The sequence below is a fragment of the Dermacentor silvarum genome, chromosome 3 (genome assembly GCF_013339745.2).
Source record: "Dermacentor silvarum isolate Dsil-2018 chromosome 3, BIME_Dsil_1.4, whole genome shotgun sequence".
NCBI classification, from domain to species: domain Eukaryota; kingdom Metazoa; phylum Arthropoda; class Arachnida; order Ixodida; family Ixodidae; genus Dermacentor; species Dermacentor silvarum.
This window is the reverse complement of record NC_051156.1, coordinates 117,872,583-117,886,231: the sequence shown is the minus strand read 5'-3', so window position 1 is coordinate 117,886,231 and position 13,649 is coordinate 117,872,583. Positions and strand designations below refer to the sequence as shown.

General features: G+C 45.4%; 1 protein-coding gene across 1 annotated transcript in view; it reads right to left on the bottom strand.

Annotated features, from left to right (window-relative positions):
• Nucleotides 1-13,649, bottom strand: part of LOC125943957 (monocarboxylate transporter 13-like) — a 68,762-nt gene that overhangs the window by 44,672 nt on the left and 10,441 nt on the right. Inside the window, exons 2-3 of the mRNA XM_049663575.1 lie at nucleotides 8,133-8,374; nucleotides 433-576 (exon numbers count right to left, since the gene is read on the bottom strand). Of these exons, the coding sequence (XP_049519532.1) occupies nucleotides 433-576; nucleotides 8,133-8,367 (379 nt within the window). The 5' untranslated portion in view covers nucleotides 8,368-8,374. The remainder of the gene's footprint in view (nucleotides 1-432; nucleotides 577-8,132; nucleotides 8,375-13,649) is intronic.

The following is a 13,649-nucleotide window of genomic DNA, read 5'->3' as shown; positions in this document are numbered from 1 at the left end:
TACTGCGTAAACATAACTATCTCATGAGATAGTGAACATTTAGCAGTTCTATGGTGTATTTACACAAAAGAACGTCGAATAGTTTAGTGAACTTTGTGTTGGATAAAAAGAAGCATTGCACGTCGTTGCACTCTGCATAGGCTGAAAGCAAACGCAATTTTACGAACTACGATTGGGGGTATATGTTTTAATACACGACGATCTCTAATACACAACACGGCAGATATCAAGTGAAATGATGAATACGAATTAATATGGTTCGTAATCAACTCACTTGAAGGAATAATCGCTCGTTACCAGACAAGTTCAATATTAAATGCTGAATATTATGTCCACTCCAGGCTTACAAGTTCGCTTTAAATTGTGAAAGAACCACATGCTCCTAATGCCTTTCAAAATTTCAACAGTGTTAAATTTGACAATATTTCTTACCTTGTATGGCGCCAAATGTTACTGTCATCCACAAAATATTTGGGGCGAAAGCTGACGCCACCATTGCGAAGCAGACAAGGACGGTGCCGAGTAGAATGATGTGATAAGTCTTTAAGCAGCATTGTAGGGCACAGACCACAAGTCCTGTAAAAGGAATTTACATCCATAAGTTACAACAAACCTTTAGTAACCAAAGTGCTGAACTAATTGAGTTCAGGTTTTGTCAACCCTGTTAAGATATCGAGAAACGAGAAACGTAGAACTTTGTTTGATGACCCTGGCATCCAGTGATGACGACAAGAGCGACGTCTAGTAAAAAAATGAGAACAACGAGCATGAGAATATAGTGTTAATTGATACAATTGGTATACATCCACACTTGAGACAATGGTGCCAAAATGTGCCCGTGAAAGAAAATAAAAATAAATGGACGTAAAATTGGGTGCCCTTTGTTCTGTTTCTGAGTTGTCATCTTATTACTCCTGTTGGTGTTTTGGGTGATATATGGTTTTAAAATAAATTATACATGTTCTTACCTTGCCAAGCACTGTCAATCAAGGTTATTGCTACAAACGCATTCCATAAATAAGCCTTTCATTAAAATTCTACGCGAATCACATTCTATCTTTAGGTATGACTGGTATGAGCGTGAAGAGAAACTCCAGGCCTTGCCGTTAGGGGGAGCGCTTTAAGCTGCGGCTGACTGATTATGTGCTTCACCGTTGGCCACGAAGTTTCGAATTGGAATCCTAACCGCGGGAGTCGCATCTCAATGTGCGGTAAATGCAGAGATATTTGTCTATTAGATTTATGTATGCCTTAAAGAAATGCACTTTGTAGGGAATAGCACATTCGAATTCATTGCAGAAGTTGTAGTATTATTGTGCGTTTAATGAAAGCGAGGTGGCATTGTGGCCTACCAATAAGTTTACGTATGAAGCACCGGAGCTTTTCAATACCAAGAATGGCGCTGCGTTCATGAACCAGCGTTCTCACGTGCTCCGCATCAAATAGTTTGCTTTTGCGGACTGTTAAAGGCCCTGCTGGCGCCAACTGGCTTTTCATAGCGTCTGCTTCTTTTTCTTTTTTTTTGCGTGTGCGACAAGAGATAATTTATTTCCGTGTGCTTGGTACAACAGCGTATGCAGTGATTGTACAGTCCAACCCGGTCATATCAAACGAACGTACAACGAATTATTGAGTATATCGAACAATCCCCTTGAAAATCCCATGCCACTGTATAAGGCTGGTGCACGCGTATATAGAAGGCCCGTTCATCCCCGCATTTGATACATCGAACGCGGCGCCACGCCGAACACCTCAAGGTGCACTTCATTGTTTGCCGATGCCAACTGCATCGTGCAAGATAAGAAGTATTTAATCCATGCGATAACTAGAGGATGAATGTTATACCTTGCTAGCTTTGTTAGAAGACGATGGTGTGGAACACGGTCAAATTGCTTCGAGTAATCAAGGAGTATTGCGTCGTCCTGAATACCAGTATCTATGGATGAATGCAGGTCATCAATAAAGCCAGCTAACTGAGTGTCGCACGAATATCCCTTGCGGAAACCATCATGATACTTAAAAATGAACTTGTGTTCTTCTAAATAATTGATAACCTGCGAGTGTATGACGTGTTCTAAAAGCCTGCAGATTGTACTTGTTAAAGATATGGGTCTGTAGTTTAGGGGTGAAGAACGCTCGCCGGACTTAAACACTGCAATTACCTTAGCCATTCGCCAATCGCTAGGAATGCTTGAGTATGACAAGGATTGTGAAAATGTTGCGGAGAGTATACGCGATACTCCTTCAGTTGTGTTTTCAAGAATGTTGTGATTGAATCCATTGTGGTCATACGTAGACGATAATTTTAGTCTGGTCGCCAAATAAAAAATACCTACTTTGTCAATTACTATTTCAGACATGCCCACATCAGAAATGGCAATTACCAGCTCGTCTGTTTCGTCGACATCGTTTGTTTTTAACGTGCGCGATGGTAAAAACAAACGATGTCGACGAAGCAGAAGAGCTGGCAATTGCCCTGGCCCTCACTACACAAGGCAGGACCAGAGTGGTCACAGACTCGCAACAAGCGTATAGGAGCTTCCAGTCGGGCTGGGTGTCCCGGTTGGTGCTTCGGGCGCTCAAAGGCAAGGAACTCCAGAAAGGGGAGGAGATAGAATTATTCTGGGTTCCGGCCCACTCCGCAGTGGAGGGCAATGGGTTTGCCCACCAGCAGGCCCGAGCGCTATCACACCGAGCCGCAGCCGCGGAGAAGGAAGAGGAGGACGCAAAGAGCCAACCACTGGTCGCGTACAAAGACATAGTGGAATATTACAGAAACGGGAGACAGAGCTTCCCCGAGCCACACCTCACGTTAACGAGGGAGCAGCAGACAACATATAGGCAGATCCAGACAGATTCGTTTCCTCACCCCCGATTACTAAACCGCATGTACCCGAGCCAGCACGGGCAAGAATTCCCCGTGTGTCACGAGCCAGGTACACTCCAACACATGATTGCAGAATGTAAATTTAGCCAACAACACCCACCACTCCTCACCAATCCTAACCCCAACATGATCCCCCTACCCATCCAACCCCTTAGAGAGCGATGGAAGATGTTGCTGTCCAGCCCCGCCCTGTAAGACCAGCTTTGGCTCGTAACCAGGGGCCAGGCGGCGAGAACAGCATATGAATTCCCGTGTAGTGAGTACCACTTCCATCCGGCGCATGCGCTGAAAAGCTCATGAAATAAAGTTTTTTTCATTCATTCATTCAGAAAGTGTGTCCAATGTAGGACACGTTGTAATACCTTCATGGCTAAACACTGAGGAAGACGGGTCATTTAGAAACTGCGCACGTATAAAGTCCGGAACTACCTCGCCATTTGAATCTGCGAGGATAACATTTGGATAGGAAATCGGATTTATTATGCGCCAGAACCTGTGAGGATAGTGCTAAGCATCGATGCTAAGTCATGACGAAAAAAATGCCGACGTGTTGTTTTAAGCAGAGATTGGTACTGGGCACCGCATTTTTCGTATCGTTTCCATGATACAGACTGCCTGTCTTTGTCGGCGTTTCGATAGAGACGTTTCTTTTTGTTATTGAGACGTTTGAGTTGATTATTTACCAAAGTGTGTTATTGCTGCATTTTATAGTAATAACTGGTATATACTTCTCGATCAGTCTACAATACGTATTCCTAAAAAATACCCAGTTTTATTCAACTGTTCGTGATCAATGGTCCTGTAAAAATTGTTCTGTAAACAATGACAACTCCTAATTGACACTTGCATAATCAGCTTTTTTATAGCATCGTATGCGCTTAGACGTAACTTTCATGTTGTTTGGCGTTTGCGTCAATTGACCAGTGATGATCGCATGATCGGACAAGCCATCAAGAAGAGTAATATGCGAACAGGAGGCGGGGCCATTAGTCAGAATGAGGACAAGGATATTGGCTGACGTGGCTGAAGAGTGCGTGGGGTCTGTAATGAGTTGTGTTCATGAAAAGTCCAGACATGCATGAAGGAATTCACGTGCGTCAGTTTGCGAAGCTGGAACAGACTGAGTGTTCCAATTAATAAAAGGAAAATGGAAATCACCAAATATAATTAGCACTGAATTGGGAAACATTTCCAAGACTTCTCTTATCACGCGAAGAAATTCGCTTGAGAAATAAGTGTTATTTGGCGGGCGATAAAACGTTCCAGCGATTACAGTACTATTTACCATCGTTCTACAGGGAATACCGATGATAACGCATTCAAGGAATGTGGTGATATTTACAGGTGAAACAACGTAATCTTTTTTTAACTACAATGAGCACAACACCACCTCTTCTTTGCTTGCCATCACAGTGCAAGAAATTGAATTCTGATGATGTGACAAGTATACTGCTATCAGGATACGTGTCATCCAACCATGTTTCAGTGATAGCTACAAGGCACGCCGAGCTTGAGTCAATAACTGACGAAAGAGCGATATTCTTAGATATCACGCTTCTGATGTTCGTGTACAGAAAGGTAAAACTGCGCGATTTCTCTGCACATGATGCCGAAGATAAATGGGCCACAGCCCTTGGGAAGTTAGTACAACTTTGTCAAACTGCCGGACACTGGGATAAACAAACTGCTTGCTTTGAATCCGTGTTCCAGATGTAGGTGTGATTGTTTAACACTAGCCTGTTAAACACAAGCCTCATGCGGTCACCATCTTTTCTGATTGTTTTTCTGTATTGCCACAACTTGCGACGTTTATCTCGCACATCCTGTGAGTAGTGGCGGCCAATACTGAAATCTGCGCTCTTCAGTTTATAGCCACGGCTTAGTACGCTTTATGCTTCTTTATCATTAAAATAATTGAGAATGATCGGTGGGTTTTTTATGCAGAAAAACGTGTCGATGTGCCCTGGCAAATGAAGTGACTGTGATTCCTAGATGATTTTGGCATAATTCTGTAATAACGCGCTCGGAAGATTCCTAGGTTTCATGTTGTTGCGAGTCAGGCCATAAAATAAAATATTTAACCTTCGAGATCGGTTTTCCAAATCATCAACCTTGTCCTGTATTTTTGAAATGCATTCATTGCTAGAGGATGGCGATGGTTACCAGCTGAACTTTAAAATGTAGGTCATCAATCGTGTGTTGAACTTGCGAAAGGTCTGCATCCAAATTGTTGGGAAGCTTAAGTAAGGCCACTGACTGAACCTTTCACACCAGTTCGACAACTCGATTACTTAGAAACTCTAGATCACTTTTAACCAATACATGAAGCTGTAATACCTTGGTTATCGATTCTTGACGGCTTCGTTATTAGTTTCAAGGCGCTTAACTGTTGAAAATACAGAATCAAGCTTTTCTTCCTGGGCCTTCGTCATAGGTCCAGGATTAGACTCAATATCCCCGCAACATATTAAAAGGCGCCAAAAATACACAGCAAACTCACGAGCACGCTTCAGAAAATCGGGTGCTAGAGAGTAACGTTATCCAAGAATCGAGTAGTCCATGGGCCGGCCCAGTAATTCTAGTCAAAAAGAGAGATGGCAAATGGCGATTTTGCGTTGGTTACCGCCGCCTCAGCGCCGTTACCAAGAAAGATGTATACCCTTTACCACGGATTGATGATGATATAGATTGCCTTTCTTCGGCCTCATACTTTTCAAGTGTAGACTTGCGGTCCGGATACTGGCAGATTCAGATGCACAAGGCAGACAAGGAAAAAAACGGCATTAGTTATACACCAGACGAACTTTTTTGAATTTAATGTAATGCCGATCGGGCTGTGTAACGCACCGGCAACTTTTGAGCGTTTCATGGAAAACATTCTGCGTGGTTTGAAGTGGGAAGTCTGCATGTGTTATTTGGATGATGTCGTGATTTTCGGACGCACGTTTTGTGAACACAACGCACGCCTCAATCTTGTGCTAGAAAGCCTAGGCAAAGCACGCTTGGTACTAAACTCCAAGAAATGTCGCTTTGGAAAACGCCAAACGCTAGTTTCTAGCCCACCTGGTTTACAAAGAGGGCATAAGACCTGATCCAGTGAAAACGGCTGTGGTCGAAGCCTTTCAGCAACCTTGCTCAGTATAAGAGCTACGAAGCTACTTGGGCCTTTGTTCATACTTCCGTCGGTTTATTCGTGGATTTGCTCACATCGCGCATCCTCTCGCGTGTCTGCTTCAGAAAGGCGTTCGCTTTGACTGGACCCCAGAATGTGCGTGTGTTTTTCGTGAACTGAAGTTCCATTTGACGTCCCATCCAGTTCTCAAACACGTCAACCCCATGGCTCCCACAGAACAGCACACGAATACTAGCGGTATTGGTGTCGGCGCTGTCCTTATTCAACGCTTCGACACCAAAGAACACGTCGTAGCGTACGCGAGTCGCTCTCTAAGCAAGTGCGAGCACAATTACACCGTCACAGAACAGGATTGTTTCGCGGTGATTTTCGCAGTACCGCGCTTTCGGTCATACCTGTACGGACGCCCTTTCACCATCGTCACAGATCATCACTCTTTGTGCTGGCTCGTCAATCTGCGTGATCCATCTGGTAGGCTTGCAAGTTCGACACATCGGCTACAGGAGTACGACTTCACCGTTTCCTCCTAAAGCGGTTGAAGGCACGCCGACGCAGGCTGCCTCTCGCGGCTACCGCTTGCCACGATGGACTGTGACGCGGACAACTTCGAACACTACATCGTATCCTTGGAGCTAGCATTTACTTATTTAAAAACCTTTAAAACTGAGCGGCAAAAAAACGACACCTTAAAACTACTGCTTGCTGCCAACAAGAAATCAACAGCCAATTGTTTTTGCACACGTGATCGGCTTCTATACAAGAACTACTCTACCTCAGCCTCACGATACCTCCTAGTGGTCCCAAAAAGTCGGCGCACTTCCATCTTGCGGGCTATGCATGATGAACCAACCTCCGGTCATTTGGGAGCCGCTAGAACGCTTTTCCGTCTTCAAGAAAGATTTTACTGACCTAATATGGCGTTAGACGACGCGGGAGTACGTGTCGATAGCTGCAAGGAATGGCAACGTCACAAACGTCCCACAAGTACTCCTCCTGGTAGACTACAACTTTGCCACCCCCAAGGACTCCATTCTAGCAGGTCGGCGTCAACCTTCTCGGCCCGTTTCCACGGTTCTCTAACAGAAAGGGTTAGATCTTTGTGTGCACTGACCACCTCACACGCTACTGTGAGACGGCTGCAATACCATCGGTTACTGCATCTGACGTGTGCCTTTTCTTACTATGTTTTATCATTCTTCGACACGGCACTCCTAAAGTCGTTATTAGCAATCGTGGGGGACAGTTTACAGCATATGTGGTCGAAGAAATTCTTCGTCCATGTTTTAGGCATTCTACTCCGTACCATCCCCATATAAACGGCCTAACGGGACGCACCAATAGAACTCTGACGATCATGCTGTCTATGTGCGACTCAACAGATCACAACACCTGGGACAGCGTTCTACCTTTCATGACTTATGCATTTAACACCGCCCAACACGAAACTACCGGCTACAGCCGCTTCTTTCTCCTTCACGCTCTGCGCCACGTTATACCCTTGATACGATCTCCCCATTTATGAACCACGACGATGCCTGCATATTTGAGACCATCTGTCATGCCGAAGAAGCCCGACGCCTCGCTTATTTGCGCACTCTTGCTTCCCAAGATCGCTCGAAGGCACGTTACGACCACCGACACCAACGCGTCACATATGATCCAGGTGACGTAGTATGGCTGTGGACGCCAACCAGAAAATATGGGTTGTGGGAAAAACTACTGGCGCACTATGTCGGATCTTACGTTGTCTTTGACCGTATAAGCGAATTGACTTACCGCATAGCGCGTCTCCATTCAAATGGTCGCCGCTCTTCAAAGACTGAAGTGAATTATGTTGCCCGCTTGAAGCCCTTTACCTCTCTAGGTGCGGTTTGACTTGCCCGGTGGGCTTCGTCTGCGCGGGGGGATGTGTTACAAGCGTGAAAGTGATGTATGATTTGGGTATGTGCCACAAGCTGTAGTGGGACACGGGGCAAGGGAAGGCAGAGAAAGAAGACGTCCACCCAGCGATAACTGAACCTCGGCTGGTGCTCAAGATCGTCGATTACGTCCCAATAAACCTTCTCTTCACAGAGAGTAGCCCGTAACAATATGTTAGCACAGTCACCTCACCTGACGAATGACCAGCTACGCTGAAGAGACTTTCAGGCCAGGACGCCACTTCTCTTGTCACTCCGAACCTGTCAATGATGAGCACAAAGATGACACCAATGGCGGAACAGGGCATGCAGAGAAACAACACGGCAGCCGACATCGTCATTGGCACACCCCAACATTTATCCGCCGGCACGCTGCATTTGTCTTTGTCGGGCGAGGTTTGTCCAGAACGCTGAGGAGACAGAGCCATCTTTGCGCTGCGAAAAAATTGCAAATCAAACCATTTCAGATATACAATGCAAGAAGCGCCACTAAAGCTCTGGCGGGATTGAATGGCGTTTGTTCTGTCATGCAACAAGTGTTCCATTTTGTTGCGAACAGAATGCTCTGGAAACCGAGGTCAAAAATAAATGGGCCACGTCATTTTTGTCTGTGGTGTAGCAAACCGAAGGTAGATTAAAATAAATGGGTAAAGTAAAGCCTACAACTATGTGAATTTTTCTCAGCCGGCATTGATGTCCACAAGATAAAAATACAGAATACACTTTAGTGTTAAACATTCGGACACAGATTGCTCCAATTACATAAATAAATGTACAATGTACAAACATACAGACTACCCACTTCAAATTAGTCCACAACATACTAGCAACCACTTGTAAGAAAAATTTATCGATGCTTACACAGAGAAGTCTTTTAAGAATCTTTTTTCTGGATTTCATTTGTTGCCCAAGATCCAAGAATCTTCTGCATTGCTAAACAACTCTTGTCCTGCGTTCCTAGTTTACTTTCTAGTATGTTCTTTTCTGGGGAGTACTCACGCCCATAAGTTTGAAACATGCTTGTTTAGCCCACTTGTTCCGTTATGAGGTGCAACCGGAATTTTTTTTCTCGACTTAGCAATTGTTTAATCTGTTTTAATAGCTCGTGTTTTTAGACTGATATCTTCATTTCATTATTAAAGCGATAGCTTTCTCAACCTACTTCGCCCACATTGGATGGATGTCGGCTGATTTTGCGATTCCGGAGTCCCCCACTAAGCATGATTTGTAAACTGATCGTGGTTTTGGCACGTAATATCCCAGAATTCTTTCATTCATTCATTCTCGTGGAATGAACACCGGGAGGAGTGTAAATAAAGAGCGGAGAGCTAGATTGCAGGTGAAGAGGGGGAGAGCAAGGCACCAGATTGGTTGGCATGCGTGGGTGACGGCCCGCGCTAAGGAGGGCACGTGCGTGAGCGCCACGACTACAACAGACACCTCCACATTGGGCGTGGCCGTTCGATGGATATCTCTTGCAACGATGGGGCAGGCAGGATACCAGGGATAGAGCAGTTTGCTACAGAGTATCAACTGGAGTGTTGTGATTACAACAGAATATAGCGTGTCGTGGTACCAATTGACATTGTGGTTGGCAGCGAGATTGCCAATTTGTGTTTCTGCCGATGTGCCGATAACGCTTTGTGCTACACGGATGGCATCGGGATATGCGGCAAGTTAAACAAGAAGGCTTGGCGCTGACTTTTACAATCATTTTCTATGGTTTCTGCCACAATTTATTATAATTACAAGAAGGTCATTCCCCGTCATTAATTCGCGACTCTCTTCTATGAGTTTCGTTTACTGTATATACCATGTGTCCCAGCTAATGTTAGCCAAGCTGTTTAAAGTAAATAATGATAATAAAAGCACAGTAGAAGATAGGATTAGAATATTTACGGTATGGCTACAGAACACCGTCGGTCCTTTAATCGTATTTTGCAATAATTTTTTTTCCTTTTTATTTATTTAAACAGCTTGACTAAAGCTACCTGGGGCACCCGATATACTTTGAGCTTTCCTGGCAAGTTTATTTTCTAAAGCAATTCAAAAGAAGCTTTCATTACTCGCTCCTCAGGACCAGGATTCACTTTCACGTCACCGGACACAGACGCAACTGCGGTACTTAGGCACACTTAAAAAAAAACACTGTAGCAATAACTAAATAAATGTTACAGACTAAAAAGCTCCTCGCGGCTTTTCATTTGAAGCAGTCGTGAACTACTTTTTATCGAAGTTGAGGTATGCCCTTGACGTTAAAATTTAATGTATCAGAAACACTTTGCTGCAAAAATTACTTCAATGCGTTCAGCAGAACCGGAGTTATTGGGAATTGGTATTACCTACCGCTGTTTTTCGAAGGCATTACAAACTGTTCGAGTGACAGCAATCTTTAAAAGTCGCGAAAAAAAATGTCACAGTTTCACCTGAAAGGCGAAGCATCAATTGCGATAGCAAATTAGTAGAGAGCTATACGCAGTAAGGATGGTAGTTTTATCAGCTGTATAAATATGGACATGCAGCAGGACCATGCTACGCGAAGAACTATTGTCGACGTTGTCGGCGTTATGCCCGCGTTCGCACCAAACGCGCGCGGCGTTGGTGACTGTGGCCGGTGCCTCTGGTGGCGGCTCGGAGCTTTTCGACGAGATCAGTACGGGAAACTCGTCGAGCAGCGTCGGAAGTCTTTACCACCTTCTCGCCTCGCAAAGTTTTATAGCGATAGCAATTATATTGACACTCCAAAGCAGATTTCTGCCGCCGGCGTCACCGTCGTCATCGCCGTGAGGTGCCGTATGACGTCAAGTAGTAGTAGTAAGTGGTTCATGAGGAAAGGGAAAGGTTAACGCTATCTTCTACAGCCCTTGAGGGAGCACGGCTCAGCGCCAACCGTATGACGTCAGCGGCGATGAAATCGTCGCCGCGTGCAGTATGCTGTATGTGAGAGTGAGGGGCGCGAGGGACGCGCGCTTTTACGGGGAGCGAACACACGGCGGAGAGCAAACGAGCGTTCTGCGCCGTGCTCCCTGAAGGGATGATAAGTGGTTCTTCAGGGAAAGGGAAAGGTTGGCGCTATCTTCTGCAGCCCTTGAGGGAGCACGGCTCAGCGCCCAGAAGGGATGCAGAATTAAGCGTGTCTTTCCTCCTTTACAATCACCATATATATAGAGCAAACGCGACTTATTCCGTCGCGCGAAAGGCCGTGGGGGGACGGGAGGGAGGGAGGGGAGGCGACGTTTAGAGCTGCGGCACCAAATGCGTATTTATAGAAAGCTGTTGCGAGGCGAGAAGGTGGTAAAGACTTCCGACGCTTCTCGACGAGTGTCTCTTTCTGATCTTGTCGAAAACCTCGGAGCCGCCGCCAGAGGCACCGGCAACAGTCACCAGCGTCGCGTGCGTTCGGTGCGAACGCAGGCAAAACGCCGACGGCGTCGGCAACAGTTCTGCGCGTTGCTGGTGCTGCTGCATGTCCATGTTTATACAGCTGATAAAACTACTATCCTTGCTCCGTATAGCTCTCTCTCCTAATTTGCTATCGCAATTGATGCTTCGCCTTTCGGGTGAAACTGCGACATTTTTTGTGTAATTTTCTAATTGATCCGTTAACTTTCTTGCGCAGTCACGGCCGCTGTAGTACAATTACATATTTTTTATTGCGATAATTGAAACTCAAAAGCAGATTTCTGCCGTAGGCGTCGCCGTCGCCGTGAGGTTCCGTATGACGTCAGTGGAGATGAAATCGTCGCCGCGCGCCGAACGCTGTATGTGCGAGTGAAAGGGCGCGAGGTGCGCGCGCTTTCACGGGGAGTGAATGCACGGCGGAGAACAAACGCGCGTTCTGCGCCGTGCTCGCTTAAGGGCTGCAGAAGTAGGCGTCTCTTTCCTCCGTTACAATCACCATATATGTAGAGCAAACGCGCCTTCTTCCGACGCGCGAGAGGCCGTGGGGGAGGGGGGAGGAGGAGGGAAGGGAGGCGACGTTTAGCTGCGGCACCAAGTGCCTATTTATATCAGAGGCTCCGGCAACAGTCACCCAACGCCGCACGCATTTTGAGCGAACGCGGGCAAAACGCCGACGGCGTCGACAACAGTTCTGCGTGTTGCCGGTGCTGCTGCATGTCCAAGTTTATACAGCTGATAAAGCTAATATCATTACTCCGTATAGGTCTCTACAAATTCGCTATCGCAATTGATGCTTCGCCTTTCAGGTGAAACTGCGACAACTTTTTTCAGTAACCAATTACATGTAACCAGCTGCATTATTGAGGAGACAAGCTGTAACAAGCGACACGGCTTTGAGCGCTTGAATTTGGCGATAACTACACTGGTATTGCCCGCAGAGGTAAGGTACTATCATTTTATAATAAACATAACCTTCTCCTTGATTTTCAACACGGTTTTCGAAAGAATCTTTCCACAGAAAGAGCACTGCTGACTCGAAAAGAAATAATAATAGAAAAGTTACAAATAAGGAGATAGTTGCAGGAATATACACAGATTTTACCAAAGCTTTTGATTTAGTCAACAACATAATTCTGCTACATAAACTGGAATCACATGGTGTCCGCTGCAAAGCACAAGACCTTATGAAATCCGACCAGGCTTAGACGACATAATATGTAGATATTAAAAATCCAATGTCTTCAATACAAAACATTCATGCAGGAGTGCCTCAAGGTAGCATTTGGGAGCCGCTGTTGTTTTTAATTTATCTAAATGATATCGTGCATTGCGCAACTGACCGTAAATTTGTGTCTTACTCTGATGACACTTCAGTGTTCATATCCGGGAAATCAGAAAGTGATATCGAAGAGAAAGCAAGTAGAACGCTACGAACAATCTATCTCTTCCAGTGTTATTAAATACGTTAAACCAAGGAATGTTGGACCCTTTGGAGCATTCAAATATTGTTATTAAACAATTTTTGCTGAACAAGTTTATGTGATGATACCGCATGCATTTTATAATTATATTGTTTCTTTGTCATAGCATTGTTGCTATTTTCTTTTGTGTTGCAATGAATACCGTTCTTTCTTACATAGTGTTTTCTATTATCTTGTCCTCTGAATGTTTGTCTTTTAATCTTATGTTTTAAAATTATCTTTTGTTATTGATCTCCTGTACTGCCAAGTTGAAACAGGGGGTAGGACCTCTCTTTTAGTGCTGTCTCCTTCTCTATTTCAGAGAAAATGAAATACTGATTGATTGGTTTATTCATTAAAAAGACCGACCTCTGAACCCCTTCGCGGTGCTCCCGGTCCTGTTTCAATCCCTTGCACTCAGAATGCTAGGGCGGAGTGGGGCGGTGCCCACAACACTCCGCCTACTCAACGTCCTCGCGGCACGCAGTTCGTATTTGATTTTGGATGATCACATAGGCGTCATTACTTCCGACTTTGGCGCCTACAACGCGGCGAACTCAGAGGTTATCCCCTCACCTTACGGTCGTGTTCGCGGTGTCTCATTCCTATGCGGTGCTACAGCGTAGTAGATAGGTACGCACGGCTATTCGCGCACCGAGTGACACGAGTAGCACTTCCGCCCTCATACCTACGACAATCACACAATTTGAGAGCGCCGAAAAATACTTCATCTTGATGTTCGATCGTGCGAGTACGTCGGCAGCGCGCACATCGGCTAAGCGATGTATGCTGCAGTCTCGACTCGCCCTGAACGGATGGAGACACACCTCGAGGGTGTGACACTCGGG